The 14,459-nt window shown below is 34.7% G+C and overlaps 1 protein-coding gene across 10 annotated transcripts in view; it reads right to left on the bottom strand.

The window, feature by feature from the left end:
• MGA (MAX dimerization protein MGA) overlaps positions 1–14,459 on the bottom strand; it is a 94,298-nt gene that overhangs the window by 56,840 nt on the left and 22,999 nt on the right. For all 10 annotated transcript variants that reach the window (XM_056810299.1, XM_056810297.1, XM_056810301.1 and 7 more), the window contains 3 exons: positions 14,361–14,456; positions 1,638–1,769; positions 1,335–1,439 (listed from right to left, as the gene is read on the bottom strand). In XM_056810299.1, coding sequence (XP_056666277.1) covers positions 1,335–1,439; positions 1,638–1,769; positions 14,361–14,456 — 333 coding nt within the window. The remainder of the gene's footprint in view (positions 1–1,334; positions 1,440–1,637; positions 1,770–14,360; positions 14,457–14,459) is intronic.

The following is a 14,459-nucleotide window of genomic DNA, read 5'->3' as shown; positions in this document are numbered from 1 at the left end:
AAATTATCCTTATACCATCCATGTGCCCAAGTACTGTACTGGTTGGGTTTGGGGTTCTTTTTAAGTCAAAGTGGAAACCAAAGTTTCTATCATTCAGTTTATTTTTTAATAAAAGTGGCAATACATAGAAGAACACACAAACAATTGAAACAACAAACCAAAGGAAAATGTTTATACATAATTAGGAATAAGCAGACAGTTAAGAGGTGGCTGGAATGATTAGAACCTACCAGAGAAGCCTTCAGTGAGGAAAATGTGTCTTGCAGAGATTTGAGGGATAGGAGAATAGAGATGAAAGTTGTGTTCTTACTCCAGCTCTCACACTTACTAAATTATATAACTAAAAGCAATCACCTTGCTTTTTTCTGAGCCTTATTTTTATCTTTCTTAAATGAGAATATTCACACCTACAACAAAGTACTTTACAAAAAGAGTCCCAGAAAAGGAAAGCATTAACATGATAAAAATGTTCAAAGAAGATGATTCTTCCAATACCAGGCCTATATTTCAAAGAGATCAAAGAAAGGGGAAAGGGTCCATAAGTACAAAAATATGTATAGCAGCTTTTGGTAGTGGCAAAAAAACAACTAGAAGCTAAAACAGTGCTATTCAATTGGAGAGTGAATGAACCAATTAAGGTACATAAATGTAATGGAAATATTGATTTGCTATAATAAATAATGAAAAACATGATTACAGAAAAACCTGCAAAGAATTATATGAACTGATGCAAAGTAAAGTGAAGAGAACCCAAGAGAAACAGTTATAACAAAAACACTAAATAATTTTGAAAGACTTCAGAAATCTAATCTATGCTATGATCAACCATGATTCCAAAACATCAATGACTCATGAGGATTGCTACTCATATCCAGACAAGGAGAGGGAAAAGACCAATATGTAGAATGGTACACAAACTTCTGGACATGATCAATATGGGAATTTGTCTTGACTATGTAAATTTGTGATGAGGATTTTTTTTCCCCCTTTTTTCTTCAGGGGAAGGGGAATAGAGAAAAAAAATAACTTGATAATTAAAAATAAGCATTTTTCTTTAACAAAGGAAGATGATTCTTCCTTTATGGTCATATTTGTAATGGAAAAAAGTAAGCAGCTCTAAGAAGGCTATTGTAGTAATCTCAGTCTAAGAACAACTGGGATTACAGATATAGGAATGTAAACAATAAAATAAATCTGGGAAAAATACATTTCTTTTCACATTTTCTAGTTCAATTGAAAGCATAAGAGAGGAACCAGGAAAGAATAAATATCAAAATATACATTTGGTAAAAGACATATTAGGAATAATTATTTCATTCTAAATATTTGGTTACCTTCATTCTTAGAGGAAGAAGCATTATGAAATTTTCCTCTCCAACCTTTGATTTTAGTGAAATCATTGGTCTTCCCTGTCCTGGAAACAAAAGGTAATCCAGTGTCTGAAAAAGAAAGAATTCAACAAATAGTTGGCCACTAAAATTCCAAACAATTATTTATCATCTTATTTCCTAAGATCCATGCCACTATACATAAGATCTAATTTTGATTTTCAATAAATATCTTACATTCACATAATATACAACCATAACCCTAAATAATAAAAATGGTGTTTGAGTTCTCAAATGCTATTTACTCACCTGGAGATCCAGGATTGGTTCCTCCAAGGTTCCAGAGAGGAAAGCTAGTAGCAGGAGCCAGAGGCAGCTGTACCCCCAAGTACTGAAGGTCAATACTCATTGCTGGGTCCACAGAGTTCAGTTTCAAACCCACTGCCAGAAATAACATAAGATAGCATTAAAAATATATATATTTCAAAAGTAAATAAAACAAAACCTCACTAACATTGATCTTCTTTTTTGAATAAACTTTCCTCATAAGTCATATAAAATAAGTAGTATAAATAAAAAATATCACGATTTACAGATTATGAAAATGAGATGTTAAGTGACTTTCCTAAGGCGATTCAACCAATAGTATTAAATAGGTAATCACATTAAGATATACTTGAGGAAATTTAAGAATTTCTACAATTTATGCATAAAACTTTTCAATGACAATTTGAGTCACATAATATTCTATGAATAGCTATTGTTCTAATATTTAAGAAGCTATTATATATACCAAAAGCATCTCAAAATTAGAAGACCTGGCCTAATTTAAAATAAAAAAATCTTGTTCCAGAGATTACTTGAAAATAACCTATGAACACAAAATTCAATTTCTAAAGGGGAAAAAATAAATAGCATTATATAAAATAAACATATGTCCATGTCTTTGGTCTGTAATGGCAAACCTTTTAGAGACCAAGTGACCAATCTGCAACCCTAGAGCCACATGTGAGCTGCCTACCCCCTTACCCCAGACAGGGGAGGAAGCACTCCCATTGGGCTGCTGGGCAGAGTTGGGTCATATGAGAAATGTCCTTAGGTACAATGGAGAGGAGCAGCCCCCTACAGCATGTGGACCATAGGTTCACCAACATGGAATTAAATTCTCGACTTTATTAAGGTTCCTATCAACATCTGGGTACAAAAGAATAAGAGAAAAACTTTTTTTCCACTGGACAGAAAATCAAGAGGCCTAGATTCCAGTTCTAGTGGACAAATAAACAAAGAAGGCAAAATAAACAAATGAATAAATAAATTAAAGCCTATACTCTTTGAGCCTTAGCTTCATTAATGGCAAAATGAGGTAAAGAAAATGATGAACTCATGGATCCCATATACTTCTACAATAGTGGAATAATGTACAGAGTACGTTGATTCTGGAGTAAAGAAGACCCGAGTTCAAATCCAGCCTCAGACACTTCCCAATTATGTGACCCTGGGAAAGCCACTTAACCTTTGTCTCAGTTTCTTCATCTGCAAAATGGGGGAAATAATATGTGAGAAAATGAATAAGGATTATTTTTATCTCCAAAGAGATAATAAGGAAAAAGACTTGTACAAGAATATTCATAGCTGTGCTCTTTATGGTGGCCAAAAATTGGAAAATGAGGGGATGCCCTCCAATTGGGGAATGGCTGAACAAATTGTGCTATCTGTTGGTGATGGAATACGATTATGCTGAAAGGAATAATGAACTGGAGGAATTCCATGTGTACTGGAATTACCTCCAGGAAGTGATGCAGAGTGAGAGGAGCAGAGCCAAGAGAACATTGTACACAGAGACTGATACACTGTGGTATAATCAAATGTAATGGACTTCTCCATTAGTGGCAATGCAGTGATCCTGAACAACTCAGAGGGATTTACGAGAAAGAACACTATCCACATTCATAGGAAAAACTGTGGGAGTAGAAACACAAAGAAAAACAACTGCTTGATTACATGGGTCGAGAGGGATATGATTGGGATGTAGACTCTAAATGATCACCCTAGTGCAAACATCAACAACGTGGAAATAGGTTTTGATCAAGGACACAGGTAAAACCCAGTGGAATTGTGTCGACTATGGAAAGGGGGAGGGGGAAGGGCAGGAAAGAATATAATTCTTGTAACCAAGGAATAATGTTCTAAATTGACTAATTAAATAAAATTTTCAAAAAAAAAAAGAAATGCTAGTCCCTGTTTTAATTGGATTTACTTTAAGTTACCTCTTCCCAGTGTCAGTTAATCGCAGACATCTTGATGTTGCTTTATCTATCCATCAATAACTGTAAAAATCTATAGATAAATATGGCATAAATATATACTATATGTGGATACGATACATATAAAAAATAAATTGACAACCTGAGGCACAACCTCATGCCTATCAAATGGGCTAATATGACAGTTTTAAAGGAAGTGATAAATGTTGGCAGGGATATGGCACAACTGGGACACTAATGCATTGTTGGTGGAGCTGTAAACTGATCCAACCATTCTGAAGGGTAATTTGGAACTATGTAAATTGCATACCCTTGGATTCTGTCTGTATGCTGTCTGTATGCCAAAGTGATCATAATAAACAGAATCTGAAGAACACTATACACAGCAAAAGCAACATTGTACAATCATCAATTGTGAAACAATTATCTACTCTCAGCAATACAGTGACCTAGGACAATTCTGAAGGACTTATGACAAAGCATGCTATCCATTTCCAAAGAAAGAAAAATTGGAGTCAGATGAAGCATTCTATTTTTCACATTAGTTTATTTATGGTTGTATTTTCGGATTTTGGTTTTACATGAGTATTCACTTACAACAACAACCAAAACGGAAGTATATTTTACATGACAATACATGTATAACCCAAATCAAATTGCTTATCATTACCCAGAGGGGAAAGGGAAAAAAGACAATTTGGATGTTATAATTTTGGAAAATGTGTGCTGAAAATTGTTATTAAATGTAATTGGAAAAATAAAACATCTTTGAAGAAGTAAATAAAATGACAATATCTATGCTCTTCACATACTATATACTAAAATCAGCATTTGGATGGATGCTTGCTGATGGACAGTGTGATGAGCACAGAATCAAAGAAGAGATTAAACTGTAATCTATGTGGGGAAATGAATTTTGCTTTCAATAATCCCAACCTGCTCATAAGAAAAAAATCTCTGAGACTAATATTCTCCTCATGATGCTCCTCAGAGGAAAATCATGAAATATCACAATTAAGAAGAATTTTGAAGTATAAGTAGCCAAAAGAAAAATAGAAAAGTCCAATGTGAACATATAAAGGCTTAACACATTAACAAGAACAATTTGCCCCCCCCCCAAGAGGTAACTGTAGGTTAATGTAGAAGAAGATCCTAAACATGAGGGACTCCATCTTGAATTTGAAATGAGCATACTGAAACCCTTTAAAGAATATGAACAATATACCAATTTGTTGTGTAAGCTTTGATAACCAGATGTTATTCTTATAAGACTATAGCTAACACTTTTATAACTATATGCTTACCCTAAGTTTTTATTAAATGCATGACAAATCCCTGTGCTAATAAAACTTACATATTAGCTTATTGAGCCAAACACCCTTGGGAACTGATTAATGATATATAATCTCTAAGAAGACTCTCAAAATTGCAATAAAACCAAGACATGTTAGGTCTAAAGTGACAGCTTTGACCATATTGATTTAGTATGGCAATGTAAGTCTCTAGCTTACCTCTGGTACTCTAGAAGCCCACACTGATATGAGCCCTATAGGCAGAAAAGAATTAGAAGATGAGCTTCAGGTTTTCAGGGAGTAATGAAGGGACTCATTGCAACTATTCAGACAAGATCAGGAAACATCTAACTTCCAATAATTATTGCCCACAGCTCTAGACCTAACTGCCCAGAATTACTCCAGTCATCCATATTCCTAGACCACAAGCTTTCACACTTTTCACTCATCCTAAGGCAGTAAAATTTTCCCTTCTGGGGATACTGATACCCACCTAGGAATCAGAACTTACAAACTAAACTGTAGTAGTATAGTTCCCATTTTGTGTTGTGTGAACTTAAGCTTTTCCCCTACTGGTAAATAACTCAAATGCTTTATTATTAAACGTATATTATATACAACACTTCAATTTGGGACTAAATAAAGCATTTCTAACAATTAAAATTCATAGCATGTTTTAATCACAGAAATACAAGACAGGTTGAGTATTATAAGTTATTAAGTATTATGATATTTGGGCATCTATACAAAAGAAATCAATTTTTTAAAAAGCCTGGGACAATATGATTGAAGAAATAGAGAGGCATAGAGGTACAGTAGAAAGAACTCTAGCTCTGGAAAGAGGAGTTGGGTTTAAATCCCACAATTGAGAAGTCCTATCTGTGTGACCTTTGCCAAGTCACAACTTCCTGGGCCTTGGTTTTTTAATTTGTAAAATGGAGGTTGAAATAGATGGTCTTTGGATTCCCTTCTAGTTCTTGATTTATGATTCTATAGGAAAAGCTTGTTAGGTCTATAGATAGCATATGAACAGCATTAACGCTATATACCACTGTCTACCACTGATATGATAAAAGGATCAGAATAATGCCTCTGCATATTAGGGTATACCTTCTATGGAGAATTTATGGAAACAAAAGGATAACAATCATACAGAATGAAAAAAATATGCCAAAGTTATTTGCTTCAATGGAAGGAATACACCAAACAATGAAACTAGATTTACCAAAGTAAATATTAAGATCATTAATATTAAGAATAAAACTTTACCTAGCTGTGTGACCCCGAGCAAGTCACTTAACCCCAACAAGCCTAGCTCTTACTGTTGTTCTGCTTTAATACTTAGTATCAATTCTAAAATGGAAGGTAATGGTTCCAATTTTTTAAATTAAAAAAATAATAAAATCTCATTACTTTGGATAATCTAAAGAGAAGCCAAACTCAGTGTGAAAATTTAGTTTTCAAAAAATGAAATATAAGCACATGTTACTGTACAAATTTAATGAACTAAGTCATCAAAGGATTATTTCTATCTTCAATTATGAAAAGAAAATTTATATATAATAAACATAAACAGTTAAAATATAAATGGATACTACTAGAATACTTTTATAAAATCTTAAGAATTTCTATTTAAGAGAACCCTTACACTATTACAGTATTTTTAAAACCCTTGTTAGAAGTCAGTGCAATGGTAAGCTTTCACCAAATTCCTGTCATAAACTCAAAATTAATGGCAGTTTTTATTGTGAATCATTTCTCTAGTTACATAACTTGCAATTTTTATACTCCCAAGTACAAAATGCTACGTACTAAAGGAATTAAAAAGATGAAGGGATGAAGTGACATAAAATCTCTTTCAAAATGTATGTATCAACCAGGAAAGGTTCATCACTAATCCAAAAGCACATAATTACTATTTAAATCTACTCAGTGAATAAATCCTGAAACAGTAGGTTCTAAAGTAAGCCCTTCTTTGAGTTAAATAACTGACATGTGTCAGTGTAATCTGAATACTTTCATGTGTACAAAGATAAACATTTTACTCATGTTATTTTTTCACAACTGTACACTATTCCTGTCTTTGACCTATACTCATCATACTGAATTATAAAACTTTAAAATTTTAAATATAATTTGAAGTTATTTCTTTGCTTTTTTTATGCAGAAAGGGAAGTAGAAATTCATTCAAGATATCAGAGGATGGGGGGAGAGGGAGAAAGGGAGAGAATGCTTCCTTTTTTTATCAGTGTAGATGGCAGTGAGGTTGGTTAGATGTCACCTTGTACAGCCCAATTATGTGATATGTTTCCCTCTTTTCTCTCTTATCCCATGCTGCCCAGGATATTCCTCTTTTTCTCCCATTCCATACTTTTAAGATCATCTTAGTCTTAAGCTGTCTGCATAATTATATACTCTCTATCACCCCTAATGCTGATAGGGACCAGAGGAAATACATATCATCTTCCCATATTTGAATGTAAGGAGTATATATCATGGTTTAGTCCTTTATCACTGTTCATTCACACTTACCTTTTTATATCTTTCACTTTTGTATTTGAACTTCAAAGTTTCTACACAGCTCTGGTTTTTTTACTCAGGAGTTTTAAAAGTCCTCTTTCATTAAAAACTCACTCTTTCCCCTATGACTCTTGGGGGTTTTTTGGTCTGTGTTTTCTTTCAGAACATGACTAATATGGAAATATGTTTGCAGGAGTATACAAATTAAATTGTTTGCTATCTCAAGGAATTATCAAGGGAGGAAAGAAAGGAGAGAATTTGGAACTCAAAATATTTAAACAAATGTAAAACATTTTTACATTAATTAGAAAAATTATTTTAAAAGTAAAAGATGAAACTAAAAATCATAAAAAGTTAATTTTAACAAAATTTATATTACCATTGCATGCTAGTTCTATTCTAATTCTTAAACCTTGTCTCAGTTCTTACCTTTCCTTACCTCTATGTAGTATTTGACACTGTTGAAAACCCAGGGAAGAAGAGAAATATCTAAGAGAATAATAGCCACAACACTATTCTCTCCTAATTATCTTCCTATCTGGTTACAACTATCTAGTTACTCCTCCTCGGTGTCCTCTTCAGGACCATTAATCATTCTTGTCCCACCCCATTGTTATATATTAGTGTTTGTCCTGAGTTATCTTCTCTCCTGTTTATATTCTCTCCTGTTGATCTCCTATAGTCCCATAAAGGAAATTATCACCATTATGTGTACAAAACTCTAAGACCTATATTCCAAGCTTCAATTTTTTAACGCCAACTACCTATTAGACATTTTAATCAAGATATCCCATAGACACCAGAAATTATCCAAATTAACAAACTATTATTTCTCCTAAAATTTCCCTTTTCCCCAACTTCCCTATTTCTGTTGAGGACCCCATAATTCTTATCACCTGAGTATATAACCTCAATCTTCCTACATCTTTCCTTCCCTCTCACAATCAATCAGTTGCCAAGTCATAGATTCTACCTCCACAAAATATTTTATTTCTCTCTCCCTTTTCTCTATCTACACAGTTGTCTTGGACAGAACCACATCACTTTAAAAAACATATTAATTTTATTTTTACTGTCATGCAAAACATACATATTGGTCACTGTTGTAAGAACAAACTCCTACATAACCAATCCCCTAAATAAAATCATAATTATACTGAAGTGAAAGACAACTCCAACAGTTCTTTCACTGAAGATGTGTAGCATTCTCTTTGAAAGTCTTTCAGAAATGTCTCAGATCATTGCTTGCTGAAAATAGCCCAGTTTTCACTGATAATCATTATATAATATTGCTGATTTGGGTACCACATCACTTTTAAACCCTCCCATAACTGCTAAAGTAATAGCTGAAAATACAGGTCCGATGACCAGGATATTTTGTTAGTCAAGAAACTATAGTGGCCTGTAATTGCCTCTAAATTAAAATATAAACTTGATTTGGTTTTTAAAGGCCATCATGAGGTGATTCCAGTCTACCTTTCCAAATCTACTGCATAGGACTCTCCCGCTCATGCATTCTGTATAGATTTCCACCAAACTGACCAATGTGCTTTTACCTGTACATTCCTTTAAGATCTCATCAGTCAAGGGACTCTACTCCATCTCATCACCACTCTATGCCTCTCTGACTGGAGTCAGGGCCATAAATTACCATCTTCAATTCAAAGGGAGAGCTTAGTTTACATATGTTCTCTTTTCTTACCTGACTAATATTTCTACCTTACTTATTCCTCCAGCTCTCCTTTTACCTTGCTTTTCAACTTCCTTTTGTGTTTCCTCTTCCTCCACCTTGAGGGCACAAAGTTTTTCTTTTTTTGTATTTCTATCCCCATCACTCTGTACAGGTTTTGGTACATAGGAGGCACTTGATAAATGTTCAATGACTCAATATCCCATTGCCTACCTCCATGCCAAAAATGTACTGTCACTCTCTTTTCTCCCTCACAGAATCCCTAGCTACCTTTAAAATAGAGACTTTTGCTTTTTTTGTGTCTTGGACCTCCTCTCATACAGCTTTTTTTTTTTTCAAACCCTTACCTTCCGTCTTGGAATCAACATTATATATTGGTTTCAAGGCAGACAAGTGGTAAGGGCTAGGCTATAGGGGTCAAATGACTTGCTCAGGGTCACAAAGCTGGGAAGGGTCTGAGGCCAGATTTGAACCTAGGACCTCCCATTTCTAGGTCTGGCTCAATCCACTGAGCTACCCAGCTGCTCCCATCATACTGCTTTTTAACACATAAACCACAAAGCATTTTAATCATGGTAAAATTTAGCCTATATTCAAGAAGTATGAGATGATACATCCAATAATCTGCCTCCAAAAGATTTGCCATCGGGCAGATGAGTGGCTCAGTGGATTGGGAGCCAGGCCCAGAGATAGGAAGTCCTGGGTTCAACTCTCACCTCAGACACTTCCTAACTATTTGACCCTGGAGAATTCACTTAACCCCTATTACCTAGCTCTTACCACTCTTCTGCCTTGGAACCAATATACAGTATTGATTCTAAGATGGAAGGTTAAAAAAAATTTTTTTTAAGGTTTGCCATTACTAGCTTCATTTCTTTCACCTTAGAATGTTTTGCTGTCATTTTTCTCAGTCCTGCTTTCACAATCTGTATCACTACTCAAGATGCTAGAAACAATTATTTCTGGCATGTGAAAAAAACATGCAACTTATTAATTATTCATTTGCTACTTTTCTATGCCTTTTAAATTTTCATGATTCCATGAGGTATTTGATCAAAACTGTTTGATTGATATTACCAATTAACTAAAAATTTTTTTCTTAACTGTAAAAAATTTATTCTAATTGTAAAAGAAAATGTCCAAAGAAAAAGAGCAACAGTTAGAGGTAAGTACTAATGTTAAGCAAGGACAAAGTGATATTTGAGATGAACTAAACTAATACATAAGTGATCAATCAGTTGAGAGAATTACTGTCTTAAAATTTTTTCCCCCACACTACCTTATGAAGCCTCAACTCAGACAACCTAGATCAAATTCCCACCACCATTTGATATTTAGGCTGACTGAACCTGGGAAAATCACCTGTAGAATATGTGCTGATAAGCATTGGTAAAGTAAATTTCCACAACAGGAAATCCCTCAACACATGCAACCACAGATATGGAAGAAAAAAATTGCAACCATAAGTACAGGCACTCATATAATGAACACAGAAAATCAGGGCTCTCTGTACATGTTAAAGATACTTTATTTTCTAGCCTGTTATAAAAAAGAGATAAAAATTTGAAATCATTATAGGAAGATAACAATAAAGCAAATATGACTAAAAAGTTTAGTTGTGTGGATTGTACAAATTATAACAGTATACATAAATGAGCTAAATTAGCCCCAAAAAGGTATGTCTTGACTGGATTCACTAATAACTTACATTCATGTTGTACTCAGTGTATTTTAATAAAAATCCAAGATTTTGAAATTTTGTTCGAGAAAGGATCTTCAAGGAAGAAGCTTGCTAACTCTTTAATCCAGAGAATGAACTGTTGCAGAAAGATGCCAGAAAACCTACACTACATCATGTAAACCTCAAATTTCCTTAGACTTATAATTGTTGAAAATTTCACCATTGGGATATTTCATACTTGGAAAATTTCTTACTGATAGTCTATTGGAATGGGAACTCCATTGGCATGGGAGGTTCCTTCTCTTCCCTTCTTAAGATTACTTTAGGACAGAAACCCTTTGCTGAACAATGGAAAGGACTTTGACCTATGCTTAAGCATAGAACAGGAATTTCTTTGAGTCTTGATTGATTTAGAATTGATACAATGGAGATACTTGGAATAAATCTCCACCCTATTCAGTCCTAATAGGATTGAGTAAGGGCTGCAGCCTAGATCAAAATTTAATTATTCCAATCTCTACCATACTCAAGTTAACAGGATTTAGAAAGGGCTGTAGCAAAGGAGTATAGATTTAATCATTTGAAAATATGACCTTCAACAGACATGTGCAAAAGCCAGAAACCTCTGGGCGGTCCTGGGTTAAGCGAGAGCCTCCATTGACAGGGAAATTGATGAAGAGTGATTGGTAGATGTGAGGACTGAGGGGAGGCAACTTGGATGGTGTCCTTAAAGATAGGAGGGTCTGGAGACTGAGGAGAGGATTGAGTTTTTGGCCGGTGTGGTTCCTGGGCTCTGAGGAAGCTTGCTCTGAAGGAAGCTGAAGGTGGGGGCCTCTGAGACTGTTTCTCCATTTTGGACACGTGAGTAATAGGGACTGATCTCTTTTCTTTGCCCCAGCTAACTAAGGGCTTGGGCCTTTTGGCCCAGCCTAAACAGAAGGGGTATTTAAGCCCTATTCCCTTCTCTCCCCTTTCTCTCTCTCTATATATCTCTAATTCCTTTCTTACTCCTATTGTAATTAAACTCCAAAAAAAGCTGACGGCTGACTTGAGTTTTTCATTTAGGAATTACATAGCTGATTCCTTGGCGACCTTAAATTAATATATATCAGTCTTTTAAAGTGATTCCCTTGTAACAATCAAGAAGATCCAGAACGAACTTTGGGTGTGGTTGATTGAACTGGTTTGATTGAACGTTTATTTGAATGTATACTCCTATGCCAAAAGGGGACTTCCCCCTAATTGGTTTTTGTCAATGCACCCAGCAAACATTGGTTTTGCTGTCTGTTTTTCTTTTATTTCCGTCTTCTATCTAACTATTGTAATTTCCTCTTAGAAGGTGAAATTATGTCTGCGCCTGCAGTTAGAAAATTTGAAGGTGCAGAATGATTATGTTTAGTGATTAATTGGGGAGACTAGTATCCCAATCATCATCAGGGGGGATTGTGAACTTTAGCTTACTCCACCCTACTTAGTCTAACAAAAATCAGGAAATTATGAACTTTAGATTACACCACCCTACTTAATCTAATAAAATCAGGAATGTCTACACCCATACTTAAGGATTAAGTATCTAGGAGGATGGCCAATGATAGACATGTGCTAGCAAATAACAAATCAGAAACAATTGACAGACCCCTGGGCTGTCCTAAGTCAAGCCTAAGATATCACTGGTACATGTGAGACGCAGGGAAGTGATATAAAACTATCTATATATTTTGTGTCACTTCCTCTCTCCGGCCTTTTTGAGGGCGGAGAGGTGGCTGGTGGCAGCTTGCTGAGCATGTCGGCATCTTGGCATAGCGGCTGCTATTGTCCGGGTTTAGTGGTGAGTTTTCCTTGATACCATCCTGGAGGAAGCCTAGAAACCTAGTTCAGGTGAGGCCCTTCTCTGAGATCTCTGGGAGTTTAGGCTGATTTTTCTCTCCTTTACCTTCCAAACACTATCCTCTTAGAGAAAGCCTCTAATCTTCAAAGACCTCGTGGTGGAGGATTTTGAACTCACCTGGCACAGGCAATGATGATAGCTAACATATTTTAGGCACTGTACTAAGCACTTTACAATTAGTTATTATTTCATTTGAACTTCACAACTATCCTGGAAGGTAGGTGCTATTATTATCTCCATTTTACAGATGAAAAAACTAAGACAAACTAAGGTTTGTGATTAGCTACACAATCAGTAAGTATCAGTCTCACATTTGAACTCAAGTATTTTGACTCCTGGTTTGGCACTCTATCCACCATGTCATCTAGCTGCTAGAGCAAATATTACCAGCAAAGAGATAAGGAAACTGAGGTTGAAAATGGATAAGTAATTTGTTCATGGTCACAGAGTTAAGTTTCAATGCTAATATTCAAACATAATGATCAACAAGAAATATGCTGACATTTTGTTTGTATATTTATACTGACATTTTCAAAAGTCAAATTCTATATCCAGTCTCAGGTCAAACCTTTCACTGAAATGTTAGAGACAAAATCTAGTTAGAAAATCTATTAAGAGACAAAAATCTTATTCACAATTTCTAATAATAAAAATGTAAATACAATATAGTAAGAGATTTTATTCAACCAATGCATTCTAAGAACCTTAATCGAAGTTAAAAATTATGTATAATAGCAAACTCCATTATTTAATAAGTATTCCTTATACAAACATAGCTAGGAATTTTACCCCTTTTCTTACACTTTTAACAGAGCAACCAGGAACACTACTGTTGTACTTCAGGGCCATTACTAATAATTAAATCACATTAAAAAAAAACAAAGAGCACTGCTCTGACATGTACATGACTTGTTAGAAAAAAGAAAACTTTTTTTTAAATCTTTACCTTTCATATTAGAATCAATACTGTGTGTTGGTTCCAAAGCAAAAAAGCAATAAGGACTATATAATGGGGGTTAAGTGACTTGCCCAGGGTCACACAGCTAGGAAGTATCTGGGGTCAGATTTGAATTTAGGACCTCCCATCTCTAGACCTGGCCTTCAATCCACTGAGCCATCTAAGCTGTCCCCAGAAACAAGAATTCTTAACAAAGACTGGTGGTATAAGAGCTAATACTGGGATCAAAACAATGTAATCACACATTAACACTTCTCAGAGCAAAAATGAGTAATTAGTTTAACTGCTAGAAGACTTTATTCTGCTTGAGAAAATGGCTCAGATCTAGCATATAATTAAAATGTTTTGTTTTACATATTTTTCTGCCTTTAATTCCATCAACCAATTGCATATACCTGAATTCATGTTGATTGGGTAAAAACAAGGTCCTACTGGATATAATTTTCCAGCTTTTCACTAAACTAACAGAGGAAAATGCATAACCTTAAATGCTCATATTAATGAAAAAGAAAAAGACCAATATAATAAACTGAACATAGAATGAAACAAAATAAAAAGCTAGGAGACGTAAGAAAAAGGATAAGCAAAACCAAAAGTTGTTTCTATAAGAAATTAACAAATTTCACTATTTAACAAACTAAAAAAGGAGGAAGAATTTTATGAAAGAGAAGATTATTATTTTATCTACCTCACAGAAGACTTTTTTTCAGAACTATAGTAAAAACCATTCCCCACTCACCTTCTTGAAGACCAGGATGGATCACTTGTTTGTGCCTCAAGGACTTCAAATCTTCTAACAACTCCTGTTCCAGCTGACAAATCCTTGCTCTATGACCTA

This window comes from Monodelphis domestica, chromosome 1 (assembly GCF_027887165.1).
Source record: "Monodelphis domestica isolate mMonDom1 chromosome 1, mMonDom1.pri, whole genome shotgun sequence".
In the NCBI taxonomy this organism is placed as follows: Eukaryota; Metazoa; Chordata; class Mammalia; order Didelphimorphia; family Didelphidae; genus Monodelphis; species Monodelphis domestica.
This window is presented reverse-complemented; position numbering and strand designations above follow the sequence as displayed.